Raw genomic sequence first — 19,510 nt, 5'->3', positions numbered from 1 at the left:
ACATTCAGTGTCTGTTTTCAGTAATGAGAGAATATATCAAATTTGTTATTCCCTTATATCAAAGCTATGTAATTTTGAGTCTATATCTTGTACTGTCTTGTGAAGTTACATTTTTAGACACATATATGCATTACATCTGCTTCACTGGATATGTGTGTGCTGCTGGACTGTGGTCTTTAAAGATTTTCGTATTATATCATAGAATTAGGTTTTTCTGTGATATAGTAAAAATTTGTTAATTTTGTATTGTGTTGCACTGCATTGCTGACGGCAGATTGTTGGATTGGAAATTGATCGCTTCTTTGTATTCCTTATTTTGCAATTCTTTATGATAACAAAGTCATCTGAATTTCTACAACATAGTGTAGATGTATCTTTTATACTAGAACATTTTTATTTTGCGTAGGAAATATTCAGAGCACTTGTTCACTCATTGTGTATGTGTGTATGTATGTGTGTGTGCATATACTAGTTTATTAGAATTGACTTAGAATTAATTTGATGAAAAGAAAGAAAGGATTGTAAAGGTACTCATGAAAAGCTAGACTCAATAGTCAAATATAGTTTGCATTTGAATTATATAGTTGGTATGCTGAGGAAAAGATAGCTGCATTTCCTAGATTTCTTTCTTATCTCATGCATACCGGTAACTTAATTTTGTGTGTTATAAGCCAGTTCATAACTAGCTCATGTACACATTGGTACAAATGACCTTTCTTTTTTCTCAGTTGGTTAGACACTTCACTTGTTTTCAAAGCGACATGATGCATTAGCTTTACCTGCTGTGACAGTTCATGGGATTCATGTTCATGTAAAGAATAAACTAGCGTAGACTAGGTGACCAGGATAGTCCATCAGTCAACCCTCAGGGAAGCCTTCATGTCATTGCTTTGCATTGAATGCATTAAAAAATTGTTTTCTTATTGCTACATACAAGCCTTGCTGTCGTGTGGATATACAGGCAAGCACCATTTACGAGGATTGCATGAATAGTCAACATGCCTCTCGGCACAAATGACCTTTTTCTGCTCATTCGCAAAGTGGAACTACGAACTGGCTTATTGTGTTGCACGGTGGGTTAGGAGCTTTTAAGCATCACACAAAAATGATAGTGATATGATCTCCTTCTCATTGCTCTTCTAGCTGGAAGCTGAAGGAGGGCAATAAACTTTGAGAATATTCTGGCTAAAGAGAGAGATGAACTTTGAAGATGGAAAAACGGAAACAGCCTGATAACATTTCGCAGAGCTGGCAATAACACAGCAGAAAAGTGAGGCCAAAATCAGTATGAAGGTACAGGTGGAATAGGACACCGCCGTGGAGGTCCGCGGTACCTCATCTTACACAAACTTGGAAGGGTGAGGGTGATGCGGTCTGACATGCCACAGATCATGTAAATGCATGCGTGTATGTGGGCGAGGTTACATCATCGCGCGTGCAGCCAATTTGAAATGGCACGGCAGACAGATGAGGGATAATTTTCGAGATGAAGAAGGAGAGAGAGATGAGAGGAAGATGAGAGAAAGATGGAGGGACGGATATCGATAGGTTGATAAAAAGATAGATGGAAAGCGATAGAAAGAAAGTGAAGCATTTAAGAGGGGCATTAAAAAGAAGGGAACTTAGCAACGAAAAGTGATTGCATTGCCAAGAAAGGCTTGGAGAATGTTCGTAAAGCCGATCGAGAGAGATAGATCTGTAAAGAGAAAAACAAACACTCTCAGTCATTGAGAGCTGGCTAGATTATATTGTAGCGCTTTTCTGGCTAGTAGAAGATCTATGATGATTCATGGCATTGGACATGCCATGACATGCGGGTAGGATGTCCTCTATGTTCCAGAGAAACATTTTTAGGATATTAGGACATGCCTTCAAAAGATATCTTTTAGAACCAGAACTAGCAGCAAAATTTAGAGAACGTTTCCTTTTGCTAATTCTTTTCAAATTACACGTCTATTCAGTCACATCAACTCGGGTTTGTTTTTGGTAGAAATTTTTAAAGATATTGATAGATATTTCTTGCTGATTCGATCCATTAGGGAAGTATACACACACAACATGGCTCCATTTGCTAGTTGGAAAAAACACTTTGTATGATTGCCCTTTCAAAGTGGGACAGGTAAGCAGTCTATCATCCAAAGGTACAGTAGAACAAGGTCAATATCAGTAACGTACCTCTGCAGTGTTCAAATGTGGAAGCCTTAAAGGGGCCCAATCAGCTTTGCAATTTGACATTATACTTCTTTTATCCCATTCACATATCCATTATATATCCCATTACATATGTTGAAGTTGACTATACCTCCTTTATGTCCAATATGTCAGTATCAGTGAAATTCAAACAAATATTGACACCACTGCATTTTCACAAAGTTGAAGATATCTATTGCATTCAATCCAAAGTGAGAATAAAAATATTTGTGTTTTCCTTAAGAGTCTGTTTTTCAAACATCTAAATAGCTTGGGACATTTCCATTGCAATGGATAAATCATCAAAAGGAATTTGTAATATTGTTCCCGAAACTATGAGCTATAAATGGGATGATGGCTCATTTAACCTTTCCTTTTTATGTATATTATCTTTGAGGGGAAAGTGGGTCGGAAAATCGATGACCGCTATAGATTTCACCTGGACTGTTGGCGGTGATCATGACAATGATCAGATATTATTATGTTTGTGAGGATTCCCATTGCCACGGCAACGTTGCATCAACATCATACCGACGGCACGTCACATGATTTCATCTCTCGTCGCGATATTGATTGGTCGATGCCGTCGGAATAGGCCCATGCTAATTGACATTTATCGTCTGAGCTTGTTGCAGGGGATTCTATGCCAATACGTCTCTGACATTTGACTGGTATTTATTTGCTTGTCCCTCCATTGCATTTGATTTTTTTGCCTCCCCTACCCCCCCCCTTGTGTTTCTTTGTCCCATGCATTGATTTAGCATAATCTGTAATTTGTTGTATATATCTTGTGTTTAGCCAAGTAAATTATAAGCATTTTTTCTTCTTTTTACATGGGTGTACTAACAGCTTGTTATGCCCATCACTGTTGTCGAAATTAGCTTCCATCCAGGTGGTATGAAAGGGCAGAAAATGCAAAAACAGCTTGTGAACATCTATTATAGACAATTTAGAGATCTATTTCTGGAGGAATGCTGGACATAAATGCAGGATTCTTTCAATGGAAAATTGATTTCTTTCGGGGTTTTTTTCAGGCAGCTAACAGATTTTAGCAATAGATCAATTAATGTGATCCATATAGTTTTTTTTTAAATTCCATCAGAAAGGAGTTTAAATCCTCTTTCAAATCAGAGTGTAAGCAAAATAAAGAACAATAATATATACCGATAAATATCTTCTCTGATACACTTTTTATTCAGCTATGAGAATGTAACCTTCATTGCTACAGCAGTGAGAAGACACAGTGTAATGGCTATTTCAGTCATTGCGATAGAAGAACCCGGATGCTCTCTCATTTTGCAAGAATAAAGTCTTTAGATTGATAATAGATAGAAGCATCAATATAACATAGTAATGATTATTAAGAATTTAGATTTTTCCTATAATATCACAGGTTTATATGCTTCACAGGTGAATGTGCCTCTTTGCATTATTACAGAGAGTGGACATTTTTTTCTTGTGTATCTTTTCAACAATTACTTTATCATGAAGGGTTTCTCTATTGAGAGATGTGTATATTCTGTTGCTATGTTTATTTTTATTCATAACGGAGTGTATTTTAGAAATACTTCATTCCTTCCTCACTTGCGCCATCAACAAAGTTGCAAAAGAGCAATATAGGCTAGCTGCATGATTTTTCCTGCATTTCAAGTACTTTTTACTTCCATTCCAGCATCATTTCAATATTTCAGTATTTTTTGCTCACCATGCTAGAAGGGCATCATTTTGGTCACATGGAATGTAATTACTTTGGAAACCATATATGCAAATCTGCCTTTCATGGAGTGTGTCACAAAGGACCTCACGTGCTTCATTTATTCCATAACTCTCCATGCATTGTATTGTGTAGTACCTCTTCTACCAATTGCATCCTTTCTCTCCCCCCCCCCCCCCCCCCCCCGGCATGATATATTGTATCATACTTCCATTTCATCATTCTAATCATGCAGTCATTTTAGCATAAGTGCATTAAATTTCAGTCGCAGTCCTTCCCGTTGCATATCCCATACCTGCTTGTGTATCTGAACTCATCTGCGCAAAATGAAAGCTCCTATCTCTTTTCTTTTCTTTTTTTTCCTTCTCGGATATATTCTCGATGGATTGAATATATTTTTCAACGAAATGCGATCAGCGTGCAATGATGAAATGTGTGCATGTATTTTGTGTTGCATGTGTGTTGAAGCATTGCAAAATGAAGTTTCTTTCCTTGCTCCAGACACTGTTCAGTGTGCGGTGTGTGAATATTTCATGACATTCTCCCATAAGCATTTCCATGGCCTTCATCATGCATCTATACATATTCGAATTCACTCTGCATACATGTATTTATATATTTGTGTGTAATGTGATGGAAAAGTATCATGTGCATTTTTTTTGTGGGATATGTCAGTATATATGCATATTTTGTGGGTTGTGTAAGTATATATGCATATATGTTATATACATGGGTGTATATGTGTGCATTTGCATTATACTCATTGCATTTAAAATGAATGAGCTCAGTTAGTTTCCCAATTTTCTACTTAATGTTAATTCATACTCTTTATGTAGTACATCTTCTTCTTTGTCAAAGTGTAATCTTTATATCAGAGTGTTACAACGTCATTTACGATATCTTCTTTTGCCGCTGGCATTACTTCTGCAATAGCGGAAATAGATATCAATATTAAACCCCTTTGGTGCCACGGACTTTGTACAGTGTGTACAATGCTATGGGCTTTTCTGTACCAATTGGCACTTAAAGGATTCAAGGGTTAAGGGCCATGTAAGAAGTTCATTCAGCCTTGAGACGCTGTAACTAATTGTACCGTACATGCGGTAGATAAAAACCCTCAAATATTTGCACTTCTTGGACAAACCCTGTAGTGCTATCAAATCCTGACATGAGTGATTATTGGGTCTTTTCCATTGTCTTCACCCATGTCGCCTCTTGTGACACACGGGTTTTAAACAGATAATTGAGTTACGCAAACCAGCCTGCATTGACCCCACAAATCATGTAACACAGTCTGGTATTTCAGCTTTTATCTTAAGCTTTTAATGTCATTAAAGATATGCCCTGTCTGGAGAGAATTAAGGCAGTAGATGGTTTTTAATGAAAAGTAATGGTTTAAATCTATACTTGGCTTCAAAATCAAGTGTTAGAGGTAAAATTGGCACTATATTCAAGTGGTATGATTTGATTAGGAAATGATAAATAAAGTAGCTTTGCAATCAGTTGTTTGGTAATTGATCCATATTAGCAAGGCATATGAACTACTGACACTGCGGTATCACTATCAAGTTGATATCAAAAGGTAAAAGAGCAACCACCAATCAGTTTAGTTACCAGGTGATTGTGTATTTGCTGTATCGTTTTCCTTTTTTTACACTGTGTGGCTTAGTATGAATAAGATAAAGACAACCACTTAAACCTTTAACCACAAACAGAAGTTTTTCATAAAGGGATGAGTGTCAAAACTGAAGTGTTTCACATCATGACATTGATCATTGTTCATCAACTTTGGTATTAACCTGAATATTTTTTTAAAATGTGAACTATTCTTCAACTTATTGAGGATCCCTTGATCGTGTCTGGTAGTCAAAAAGCGTGATAGGGGCAATATAACAAAACTACTTAATTTTTTTTTCCTACTTGATGTCATTATTTAATTTTGCTCCCCTCCTCTCTCTCTCCCCATCACAAACTTACAGATTCAGGCATGCTGTGGTGCGGTCCATGATAGGGGGTAAGAAGCATTTCATGGCCCAGCGGATAGCAGCGGGCGGGGCCGTGGGGAACCAGCCACGCCTACTGGCCCTGGTAGACAAGGTGCAGGCGATGCAGAAGTCAAGTGAACTGGCCATGTCAGGTGCGCATCTGTGCAAGCAGTAACTTTGGTTTTCTGCCAGTCCATGTGTCTATCCTTGGAATTGTCTTCCATGCCACCCTATCTATTTGAAATTTTTCAAAATTCTTATCATCATAGTGTATATCCTTAGCCCTTTCAAAAACACTTTCTGGTCTAATGCATCCATTCAAGATCAATACCAAAGGTAAATGACAATGACATGTATGATACACCTCTCATTTTGTTGACCTGCATCATTGCAAATTAACTGTATGTAAAAAACAGGTTGAAGAGCACATACTTTTAAATACAATGTATGTCTACACAAGTGACAAAATGGTGTGTTTTAGTTGGTGTGCTTGTACATTGTGTTACACAACACACACGCACGCACACACAATTATACACACACAAACATTCTGTACATCTTGTCAAGTAGATTGTGAAATTTCTGTAGAGGTGACTTCCCGAGATATAATGCTGCATTAAACAAATGAAGTGCTGTACAATCACAAGGAGTCAAGCGGTAACCTTTGACCCCTCTCCTGCATCATAAGTCCTTTCCTGTTGACTGGAAATGGCTTCCTTTATGAACTAAGGGTTTGCAATATGATATGGGTGTGTCTTTGTAGACTGCAGTCTTGTCCATGAAGCAGGTGCTATTTATGAAATATGTTGATGTGTCATTACAGCAAAACATAAATGCTGTGAAATCTTCAGTCCCATGAGCAATCTGTTTCTATACGATGTCAATAGGAATTTTAGGTTTCTGCTGCTATTAGGGTTGATGCCATATAGAAAGCAGGGTTTGCTAGATGCAGATTTCATAACATGATTCAGCATATTTCTGCACTACTGCTGCTGCTTGTGAGATTTTGGCTGTTACCATACACCTCCTACCTCTCTCAGTTAATGACAAACTTGACCCATTTGCATTCTTTTCTTTCTCTGGTACAGATGACTTAAAGGGGAAATTCACCTTTGCCCTGCCAAATTACACCGTGTTGGAGAGTGCGGGCAAGCTGGAGATTAGCGTCCTCTTCCACAGGGCAACCCCGTGAGTGCAGAGATTCCCCTTTCTCGTACAGGCCTAGTGTTGTAGTTCTCCCGTCAGATCCTCGGTTAACAAAAAGCAAGCAGACAAAACAACAGACTTATCAAGAAAGGAAAGCTACAAGCTGGGCTTCATCAAAAATATGTGACACAAATTGTGAGGTGCCCTAATGGCTGTAGTTTCCTCTAGATATAGTACTAGTAATCGAAGGTCACTTTTTTTGTCAAAAATTGTGTTGCCAAATGGTGATATTGGCAGCTAGTGAGATTCGTGTGAAAAGGTCACGATAATTTCCCTCGCATACACGCGTGTCACTGTGCTGCCAATAGAAACTTGTTACAACTCCCCTCCCTATTTCTTTTGCAATATGTTTACTTAGAGACAAAGTCAATTAGTGAGCTCAATCCCAGAGAACATACCTGGTGTGTAATCTCTGTTTCTCCGTGTGATATTGTCTTATCCTGTCTCTCCCCTCAATGAACCCCTTCTTTCCCCTCCCTATTCATCCCCTTCCCTCCACAACTTTTCTTTTCCCTCCCCTCTCCAACCCACCCTCCCCTCCTCTCCCCTCCACCCCTCCTATCCCTCCTATCCCACCCCACCCCTCCCTCCCTATCCCTTACTTCCCTTCCCCACCTCTCCCCTTCCACCCCTCTCTTCTCCTCCCCTCTCTACCAGGCTCCTCCCACCCCTCTCTACCCCTCTCCACCCCTCCCCTCCCCTCCCTAAGCTCATCAACCCTCCCCAACTCTGTTTCTTCCATTTCTAGCCCATTCTTTTTTTTACTTTATTATTCATTCTTTCCTCTCTCACCCACTGCGACTCTCTCTATCATTCCCTCTGTCTGTGTGTATGTCTGTCTGTCTGTCTGTCCGTCCGGCTGTCTGTCTCTCCTTTCACTTTTTAATGAAATGAAATATTGAGCGTGCGAGTTTGCATGCATGAGTGGCTTGGCATCAGAGAGTTGGAGGGTAATTAATGACAGAGCTGACTCTTAAATGAATGGACCCAATATTTTTGAGTTTGCCAAAGTATACCCTGCCGTTGCTAGGAGATACTGGTGATGAAATCGGAAGGGGGCTTGAGCCGCTCGATATAGCCCGAGATTAAAAGAAATGACAGTCAAAATGAAGAGCTCTTCGAAGATGTGCTGGATGAAGGGACGAGGGCTATGTCACTGTGACAATTTTGGTGGTATCGGCTGGGACCGGTGATTGTAGATTGCTAGGTAGCCGATATTTGCATTCATTGATGGGCGGTTTGAACGACTGTTGTATATGTTATGTCCATGCACACACTTCAAACTACTCTACTTTGGTTACTTCATCAAATTTTTCACAAAAAGCTTCTTCAGAAGGTCCATCTTATACATACAACTTGTTATCTTTTCCTTTAAAAAAAATAATATCGTAGTTCTTCAGTAATGACAGATACTTGTGCATCCAAACACGGATGGATAGTTATGAATATAGTGTTTTGCGCTATTGAATCCATGGCAATTACTGCACACTGAGAATTCCATATTTTGCTTTGTTACTGTGGGGAATACAGGGCAGGGACTATAAACTACACAGCAGCTTTAGAGGCCAATGCAATCAGCTGAAAATATACTATTTAGCAGCCCCAGCTAATTTTCTCTGAATTTGGGGTGATACCACTTAATTTTCCCCACGGGGAAAATGAAATTCAGTTACAATGAAACATAATTGATGACATGCCATCACAGTTGGGGAGTGGAGGGAAAGCTGTTGGAAGCAAGTGTGTACCTTTGAAAGCCAGGGGAAAGTCACCTATGAGCAGTCAGGCCAAAGTGGGAAGGGGAAGGTCGAAGAGCAAATGGGCGTGAAAAAAATGGTTTGCTGAGAAAGACAGCAGAGTGACAAGAAAGCATGTCGCTGGTCACTTTGAGATGAGTCCTTCTGTGCCAGATAAAGCGCACTTCTCCCCTGGGGTCAAACCCTCTCAATGTAGATTTTATAATGAATGTGCTTCTCGTTTCCCAGTGAAAATTATGCCTCTCTCTCTCTCCTTGTGCTGAATTCTGCCTCAGTCCTCTGCTGAAATAATGGAAGTGAAGTAAGAGTTATGAAAGTATGGTAAAGCGGAGGAAGTGTATTTTCATGGTGGCAGAGTATGCATGTCTATATATAAGACGTGCTGAAGATTACTGTAGTGCAGTTTTGTAAGTAGCACAATGTTCTGGCACTTGTCGGTAGTACAGTCAATCTCTTGGACTGTTCTGAAAAAGAAATAAAAGTCTTACTTAATGAAATGCTGGGTTTCAATGACAGCTTTGATGACCATTTTCTGCCAAGTTTAACCACCAGCGTGCTCTTTGCCGAGGTCAACGTCATCCTAATATCGATGCTCTAATCTATTATGACATCATAAGTATGATGGGCACGTTGTAAATTGGCAGCAGTAGAAATTACTGACAGTCGTAAGCTGCTGTGAGCATGGCATGTGACAAGCTCCTACAGATCTCCCGCCATGCTTTTGCATTGAGGGGAATATTGTTTTTAATTGGACTCGTGCTGCATGAAAGTTGACGGGATGTCAAGAGATGGCAAGAAATCCATAAACTCGCTGTGCGGCCACATTCCATTGGTTTGCTAGAGGTAGAGGGCAGCAGGTGTGTAGAGATGAGGTGAAATCAATGCTAGATATGGGCACGTCAGACGACAGCCCAGCTTGGATGTCATTGATTTTGCTGACGTACGACCAGACATTCAGCTTACGTAATCACTTATCACTTGTGATCAGAAATGATTGGGAAGCTTATTAGGTAGATGACATAGAATAAAAGTAGAGAGGGGGAAAAAATCTTCATCCCCTCCATGATGTCCTTGTAGTGTTACCATTCAAAATGTGTCTGGGAATAGATATGATGTGCATATGTTTGTGAATAGTTCACCTTCTTCTGCTGATGTTGAACTGTTTAAGTTACATTACTCAAAAAAAGAGAGAGAAAATGAACTGTAAGTAAATATTGTGATGATGTAAGCCTGAATCCAAAATTATATCACTCCATATTCACAGTTAATGAAACATTTGCTGACCAGCCAAATTTAGCATTTTCAGGTATGAAATAGAAGGAATTACTAGAATCACTTGCCAGAAATAGAAAACCGGATGGACATACAGTGCACTCCCATTATAATGAATGTGGTTATAAGAAAATTATTATTACAACAAAGTAAAAATTCAGTTCCCAAAATTATCATGTATATATCTGGAAGTACGTTATTGTTAGGATATGATAAAATTTCAATAAAATGAAAGAAAGCTGCCGATCCTAAGGACTTTGTTATAATAAGGGTCCACTGTATGTAAAGTTACCAATGTGGTGGTCTTTAGATTTCATGATGAAAATGAGGGACTGTGCTAATGATACAAACCAATGCATGCATGGGAATAAGGAAAACTGTATTTTTTAATGAAATATGTTATCATCTCTGTATACATCTCTGCCCTGAAATGTCATACAAAACACACTGTGCGCTCCACTCAGGCAAGGAAAATATATTTAGGTAACTGAAGTCTTTTACGACAATCATTATTCATGAAAGCTCATGTAAATGTGCACAGCCATGATATGCTACTGAATCGGGCTTTGGCACATCATGCTGTGCGGAACATTGTGAAGAATCCTTAAAATGCAGAAAATAGCATGCTAATGGGTTTGCATACAGAATACAGAATATATATATATATATATATATATATATATATATATATATATATATATATATATATATATATATATATATATATATATATACATAGATATATCATATTATCGAGGGAAAGGGATAAGAAGAATATAAAAATAGAAGGAATACAAAGAAGTGAGGATATGCGTGGAAGTGAACTTTTAATGCATGCATTCATGTCACACACAATATCTATCACTCTCCCTGACTGTGCTTGCCAGCAGACAGGTGAGCGTTTGTGGGGCCGACTGCCAATATTGAGCACCGAGCATTTCTAGCCAGAGGATACCATGTACGCCACTGTGTATATATGGCATTAAGCAGGTTGATAATGGATTATTGATTGGGCAGCCTGGCTAATGCTGGCTGTTGCCGTGTGCGACGAAAGTGTTTGTATGGAGGGGGAGAAGAAAGGAGAATGGAAGGGGGACATAAATGGAGAAAGAAGAGAAAGGAGAGGAGGGATGGAGAGAAGGGAGGAAGCATTCGGGGAGAACAAACTCAATCAAATCGTTCGTTCCCTTGCACAATCGCAAATCCTTTTGCTGAGTATCTGGGGCTGCAAATCATCGGGCAAGGGGTAGGAACACAATTATTGATTGCCATTTCTTGTCGGCAACTGTCATAAGTGATGTGGAAGAAGGGTGGTACTTGGGTGACTTGGCGTCGCCTTCTCGTGGAGGTTGCATGCTCCATTTTTTTTTTTTGGTTAGTCTGCTTGTTCATATTTCAAACGTAGATTCAAGAACGTATTTGAAGGAAGTTCTCTGAGGTACACGCCATAATCACCGTCACCGTCCACAAAGGATGAATCCATCTGAATGGCTGTCTTTGTAGGCTAATGTTCCTCGCTGGCGTAGATGAAATGGCAAACGCTCGGTCATTATCTCGAATTTCAATCAGAGCACTCGGCTTCAAGGTGAAATGACTGCAATGAGTGGTGTGCGTCCCCGTACAAAAGGACTTCTTGTGGCTTGTAAGGCCACGTGAGGACAGTAATATCGTACATAATGGGTTGATACATCAAGGAAAGGCATATCCTGTCATTAGTGAGATTAAACCCATACATAAACGGTCTTGTAAATACCACGTTTTCAAAACTTACGACTGGAAAGTCTGTAATTGCTTGAGAAAGAAAAGGCAGAATTTCCAAGTTGGCATTTCATTTGTCTCTGTAATCGCGAAAAAAAGTCTGCGTTACAGCAGTGCATACTTAATGCACATGGTGATAATTGCTTTCTGAAAAAGAAACAAAAAATTTTTGCTGAGCAAGAGATGTGATGTGGCTGGTTGGCCTAGCCAATTATGTGCTCAACATGATAGGGAGACATTGAAAAACAAATGTGTGTCCAACAAAAAACCTGTTTTCTGCATGTGATATCTCTGGTTATATCTGATTTTAAAACAGAAGTGCAAAAAGTGTATGATATAGGCTGCATGCACAATGGTGGTCTCGAACAAATTCAGCTTAAAATCATCTTTTACTTTGTGAATAATGCTGAAGAATATATAAGGATCTACATTCAACATGAAAGTGATAAGTTTGAACATTACGTGGATAGGTTCCCTTTATCAGGCACTATGAAATCGACAGGGAAAGAAAAAAAATGTTGCCTCAAATCTGTGTGTATTATTTATGTCATATGAGAAGTGCATTTCATGGTTATCATGCATAGAGATCTCTTCTCTTACAAGGTATGAGGGAAATATATTACCCTACCCTTCCCCCACAAAAAAAAAGGAAAAATAGGTTAAAGGGAAGATGGGGAGAAGGCTCCAATAGACAGTCAGTGTCACACGAGATGCATCAAAAGGTCGAAGGTGACAGGGGGTGACAGCACACCGTCAAAGAGGTGCTACGCAACGCCCCTGGTAGGCAGTGATAACAGTGATAGTGATGTATCATTGATCGTGCATCACACCAGTTTCACGCAAGCAACACCAGCAGAGATGATGGGGGTGTTGGGGGGGGGGGTGGGGAAGAATCCCTACTAATGGACAAGCACGTCTATAATGTATTGTTTCTGCCGGCGAGGGAATATTTTATTTTTTCTTACCTTGCGGTGACAATAAGGGCCTGAAAATTATATCCAGCTATGGTAGAACTTGGAGAATGAAACTACAAGAAAGCAAGTGACATAACAGTAGATCCCTTTGCCTGCTGTGAAGGCAAGAACTCTTTAATTGCCGTGAGGCAACATCAATCAGTATACTTAGTTATAATTAGTATAATTAGTGTATCTCCATTGCATTGAGTGGCACTATTTGTGTATTAATTGTTGTTAGAGTTTGTGGGTAAAAGCTTGTACATTATACAGACACAAAGTTGCTAGGCTTCAGTGCCTCGCTCCCGCTTGTCACTATGAGCTTCAGTGTAATCTTCTGGTGTAGAAAAGTACTAGGAATCATTAATTAGCATATGGGTGATTTGTTGGCATTGGTGTACACATTGAGCTACATCATTTCAGATGATGTAAACATTGTGATATGTCATCTCTGGTATAGACATAGAGCTGTTCATCGTTTCAGGTGTAGACATTGTGCTACATCATTGCTGGTGTGTAGGCATTGTGTTACAACATCTCTCATATAAAAATCATGCTATATTGTCTTTGATGTAGACTGTTAGCTTCATTGTCTCTGGTGTACAGTTTATATGCTACATAACATATCAGTTGAAGCCATTGTGCTACATTATTTCAGGTGCAGACATTGGGTTACTTCAACACTGCATCGGGAAAACATTGTACTGTGTCATCCTCCATTAATTACATACTCAGATAAAGTATTATAAAGTAACATTTAATTCTAGCTACAAGCTTTTCAGGAGTTGAAACATGAAATACATAAACAATCACAGTGTATGTCAAATATGGAAGTTTACAAAAAGTGTACAAAAAGGAGCCTGCTCAAGAGAATGAATGTAAAATATCATTCTGTAGTACTGACTATTTTCTTTAAAGTTTAGCTGACATGAAATCTTTCCATATGTGATTGCCTCCATATTTCATTGGAACAAAAAAAAACAACAACCAATAACAACATGTAGCAATTGAGATCCTTAAAAAATTCAAAGTATTTACAATTGTTGAAATATCATATCCTTCTTAGCATTCCTATCTCTAAGTTGTGATAAGCAGTGTTGTGATTTTTTTTCTAGCATGAATCATTAACAAAGTTTCTTCTACCTGACAAAAGAGGTATATGAAGTATATTCATTATTCATCTCGCTTTATTGCTCCATCCAGGAAAAGGCGCACTCAACAGTTCCCAAAGGTAAGAGATTAGCACAACATGTTTTACGCCTTCTTCACAAAACCTATTAATGATTCTGACTATTATACTCTTTCTCTCTCTCTCTCTGTTGGTCAACCCCACTTTCTCTCTTTCTCAAACAACTACTGTAGAAGTGGAAATTTTCGCAATGTTGAAAGCTTTGCACATTTTGTGCAACCAGAAACCAGTGCAAAAATAAAAGCACTCAAATGTTTTTGCTTTGTTATATGTTCCAGTAGTTCGTGTCTTGATTCTCCAGAATTAAAAACTCGTCATATATATTCGGCCGAGCGTTAAAAAAAAAAAAAAAATTACTCACAAGAAAATATCCACTCTTACAGGAGTAGCTTTTTTGTAGCCTGTGTTTATGTTTACTAGGAAAGTGTCGATGTATATATGTAGTGATCTTCTCTGGATTTCTGCTGTCACATTGTTGAAACTTTGTATACCGGTATATGTGCCTTTTATATATATTTTTTAAAGTTTTCTACTTGAGTGTGAATACATGCATGATATTGAGTTGATGTATCATTTTTGTCTTTATGGCAAAGTGGAGTGAGGAGACTTGTTGAAATATTGGAATTTTCCATCTTTGTAGCAAAGGAAGAGCATATGATTCTTGTTTCAATATGATATTACATGTTTGTGTAGGTGTGTGCGTGCTGTACTTCAAGGGAGACCTAACATTAAATTTTTTGCTCCATGTATCCAATTTACTGCTCCATTTATCGAAAAAGAAGTAGTGCAATATTTCTGTAATGAGCGTGCCTTCTGCATGATCAGATTGGCATTTGACTCCACTTTTCCCTTGGGTATACTTTGCTCAGAACAGCCTGCTGCAAAATGTGAAGATGGAGCCCCCCAAAATAGTAAAGATTTCTGCCATGTGCATTTGGGACTTTGGAACATTTACAACTTGCACTAAATGTTTTGGCATTCATTCCCCCGGCTAAGTAGGGCAATAGGGAATCGGGGGAAATGTTCTTATCATATTGTGTGATAAATTCTCTCTCTCTCTCCCTTTCTCTCTTCCTCTCTTTCTGTTTCTCCATCTTTGTCTCTCTTTTTCTCTCTCTTTCTGAGTTAATAGATGTTTTGTCTGTTATAAGTCTCTGTCTCTCTGTCTGTATCTTGTTATCCTTCTTAGTCCCATCATCCTATGTCATCTTTCTGTTCTAGTCTCAACAAGTCCCTGCCTCTTTATACATAGCCAAGTTTTCTTCATCTAAAACAATATGTTTACAACCTGGGTATTCATGCTGTGTAAAATAGTATGCACAACAAGGTCAACCTCATATACCGTCAAACCTGTGTGTAGCGGCCACTCAAGAGAGACAAAAAAGATTCCCACTCTAGACAAGATCTCAAACATGGCTTTTCTATCTGAGGGAATTTCTTATAGTGACCGTATAATGGCAGGTGGCTGCCAATAGACAGGTGGCTGCTAAGACAGATTTGACTGTATACTTGCTGAGTTCTTCATTTTCTCCCCCTGTTTGCTTAAATTATTCTCCCAATCCTTGTCCACCCACATGGCTACAGGAAAATGGCTGGCCCGCAGGCCATGACGTTGTGGACGAGACGAGCGGCATCGAGCACTTTGGCGACAACGCCATCAAGGACACCGTCTATGTGTCGTACGAGACGAGGGACGGCACAGCCAAGAAGGACACCGAGTTCTCCTTCACCCAGGGGCAGCTGGTAGGAAACTCACTGTGGGATGGGGCAAGGTTCTATCCAAAAAGTCATTATGTGCCACATTCACAGAGACTCCAACCCAAAGCACCTTCTGATCTGGAGATTCTCCCGCCTGAAACCCCTAGCAAACGGGAGACTCCAAGTTGATGTGCGCGAAGTGCACATCACGAGCGCAAAGTTCCTTGCGGCCGGGGTCCAGGGTCTGCTTGGGCCCTAGAAGCTCTAATAATTAGGGTTCTTGATGCTCTCTTGTGCTATCTAAAGGCTTATTTTTCAACACACGAAGACAAAAAGTAAGAAATCATTTCAAACGGGAGACACAGAGCCAGAACGGGAGAAATTAAATCTCAAACGGGAGAACGGGAGACTTTGCAAAAGTGGGCTTTCGGCGGGAGATCTCCCGTTGAAAGCGGGAGAGTTGGAGTCTCTGCATTCACACATCCAACTCAGTTGGCGCCTTGCATAATTTGTATGTTTTGCTGAATAATGCACAACCCTGCCCAAACCAATTCATGAATTGCCAATATGCCATGGTACGATGAAAGCTTCACTCTCGATTCCATTCCTCACCTAGATACACCTAACTTGTGTTAATTGCGTGGTAATTGAATAGCGGTGTTCCATGGCGTTTTTCGAGTAGATTCTAATTTTCTGTTGCAGTTGTGTCTGCAAAAGTCATGCCTCCAAGACCTGGACGATAACACAACTATTGACCATTTACAAGAAAAATGATCATAGCTTTGTCATAAGATTGAGAGCTTTGAATTTTTCCTACAACTTTACTCACTGCATGCATGTCTAACATAAATGTTACTATAAAAAAAATACCTGGCTTTGAAAAACAGAATGTTTTCCAAATGCGTCCATTCGTCGCAGTCTCAGAATAATGTGGTACACAGGGGGTTTACACCTTGGCACACAAAGAATCAACAGGAAGATACATAGTTCATGATTTATTTATGTTTTGCTATGGGCAAATTAAATCTAAACTTTCAGCATATTAATGATTCTGTGACTGTGGGCATTTCTGCACATAATTTGATAACTCCCCCCAAAAATGTAGTTCACATTCATTTTTTTTTTGTCTGAGTGTAGAGTATGATGTATGTGGAAATTTCCGCACCGCAAGATATTCCATGTGAACAGTATGACCCTCAAGGAAACGACCCATTTATTGATCAGTGCTGCTGCTTTTTTAACAGTTAGGCACGTGAGGGAAATCTAACTTTTTGAAAAAAATATTGTAAATGTCATGAGGTATGGGCTTGAAATTTCATGTGGCCTATCATGGAGATAACTTTGTACTTGTGTGGGGTAGCAAAGGGAAGTATATACTGTAAAACAAGGAATTTTCGTGTGCATTTTAATTTCGCGAATTTCGCGAGCGCCAAGATTCGCGAAATTAAAATGCACGCGAAAGTCCATGTTTACATTATATACATTGAACGCCAGTGGCACTTCGCGAAAATTTCATGCCACGAAAAAGGCTGTCGGCTCCAATTCGCGAAAAATTCATGCCGCGAATATATCATGTTTTACAGTAATTCACAGGCTGTCCTCATATAATTAGCCTTGGTGAGGGTGTGACAGTTAGACCACGTTTCATTCAGATTTGGTTTGGTTTGGTTTGGTTTGGTTTATTTCTGCATTTAATCAAATACAAAAATCAACACAAATTTCAAAGACACAAAAGAATAAGGAATGCAGTGATTGAAGTGATGAAAACAAAATTACATAAATAGATACACATACCTAGTAAGTAACAGTGTTGTGCAATAAACATATAAAAACATGTAAATAAGATAAATATACAGTAAAAATAAAATAAGAGAAACATACAGTATAAATAAGATAAATATGTAGTAGATACTTTTCCAGTAAATATGAGAGATAATTGAATGCAGGAGACTGCCATCACGAGTGGTTAAGCTGAAAATGGATGGGGCCTCATAAAAAGAATGTTAGAATCTTTCATAAAATTTAAAACATATAAGATTAAAGTTATGGTATATACCTGCCCCCTCCCTTCCCCCAAGAAGAGTCCTTGAAAAATGGAGGATGTGTCTTATTCAAGAGATTTCTATAGAATGTTGGTCTAATGTGAGGAAAAACAATGCTTTAATTCATTTTCATGGATATTTTCAACCCCCCCCCCCAAAAAAAAAAAAAAAAAAACCTGTCCGTGCAAGTTGGCCTTACAGTAAGGTACAGAAACTGATTAGATTCTGTTGAATTAACATGAAAATCAAATCATGGGTTGTCTGTTTTCCTTTCGGCCGGGGCATGTGGCTAGCCGCGGCTCTTGCCAGTGGATTGAAAATTCAATTTTCTCTCTCCTCGGAGTATTTCCCAGTGGAAATTGTGTTAACCATTTGCTCTACAAGGTGAAAAAATCGATACCACGGCATCTCCGCATCATTTTCCCGCGTCTAGTATTTCCCCGCAAGATGCTGTGTGACCATTGTACTAACCATCCTATTGACGAAAATAAAGTAAGCGGGGGGAAGAACAGTAGTATCTCCTGAGATTTTATAGGGTAATATGTGTGCTTTGGGGTGCTGGCATAAAGAGGGGGAGAAAATGATTGATCAAACAAAGCAAATGAAGAGACAAATGAACAGAGAAGCTGTTGACATACTTCTATGGCTTTTTCCTGTCTTAATTAAGTGAGATGCTAAGATGAGTAATAACTGAAGAGTTGAAATACAGAAGCGGCAAAGAAAAAGGTTACAGGAGGCAAATGATAACATATCTGTCACAATTTCTCTGTCACTGTCCGTGCAGTGCTTCAAGGAGACGGAGTGGAAAAAGACGATCACCATTCCCATCATCAACGACAACCAGTACGAGAACGACATGGAGTTCTACGTCATCCTCAAGTCCCCGGAGGGCGGAGGAGTCCTTGGGGACCCGAGCGTTACCAGGGTGACGATCATCGATGATGATGGTAAGAGTTTGGAGAGATGACCGTGATGAAACCACAGCCCTCAATAACCTGTTGTTGATTCTTCTTTTTCTTTTTACCCTTTTTTTTTGGGTTGATATAGGGGGGGGGGGGTTGTTTTGGAAGTTGAAGAGCAGGAATTCACGGTCACTAATTCGGATTTGCCTGGAGCAAGCATGCTTTCCAGCTCTTCTGTGTATTAAAACCAAATCATTATGATTGTCATAATTATTATCTCCACCTGTTGCCATGGAGCATATGTTTTTGTCTATTTCGTTTACCTTGTTTTATTTGATTTGATATGTTTTGGTTTGGTTTTGCTTTGCATCTTTTTCTTTTTCTTTTTTTAATTTAAATTTGGTTTGGCTTTGGGTGAGCATAAACTGGGATGAGTGATTGAGGGAAACATAATGTAGGCTGTGTGCCCGGAAGATGACTGATGTCATTGTTCTAATAACCTGTGGCCATAGACTGTTATATATCACCATGCCAATCCAGGAGGATCTTATTATAAGTAGTGCTCCAATGTAAACACTTATTTTATTATCTTTATATATATACTTATTCAGGGGAATTTTAAGAAGGGTTCCCAATGAAGTCAAAGGCACAAAAACGATTTCTCATCCTCAATACGTCGTAATGTAACAGGAAATCACCTGAAGCCTCTTGCTATTCAAAGACACGGTGCTTGTGTTTTGGCATGTATTTGTATCTAATCGATTGGCATTTACGTGCAGTGTCATCTGATGTCATGTAAATTGTTTGTGATGGATGGCAGTGGATATGAATGAGCTTTTTGTAAGAA

The 19,510-nt window shown here is 39.1% G+C and overlaps 1 protein-coding gene across 1 annotated transcript in view; it reads left to right on the top strand.

Moving 5' to 3' along the window:
- The window catches only part of LOC139721239 (sodium/calcium exchanger 3-like), a gene marked incomplete at its 5' end in the record, with an annotated part of 88,634 nt that overhangs the window by 60,648 nt on the left and 8,476 nt on the right, over positions 1 to 19,510 (top strand). The window contains 5 exons of the mRNA XM_071632561.1: positions 5,884 to 6,041; positions 6,978 to 7,077; positions 14,036 to 14,063; positions 15,606 to 15,764; positions 18,546 to 18,708. Coding sequence (XP_071488662.1) covers positions 5,884 to 6,041; positions 6,978 to 7,077; positions 14,036 to 14,063; positions 15,606 to 15,764; positions 18,546 to 18,708 — 608 coding nt within the window. The remainder of the gene's footprint in view (positions 1 to 5,883; positions 6,042 to 6,977; positions 7,078 to 14,035; positions 14,064 to 15,605; positions 15,765 to 18,545; positions 18,709 to 19,510) is intronic.

This window comes from Diadema antillarum, unplaced genomic scaffold, assembly GCF_040938485.1.
Source record: "Diadema antillarum isolate AM-2024a unplaced genomic scaffold, OU_Dant_1.0 scf00000140, whole genome shotgun sequence".
Taxonomy (NCBI): Eukaryota; Metazoa; Echinodermata; class Echinoidea; order Diadematoida; family Diadematidae; genus Diadema; species Diadema antillarum.
The sequence above is the reverse complement of the archived record's forward strand: the minus strand, read 5'-3'. Positions and strand labels throughout refer to the sequence as shown.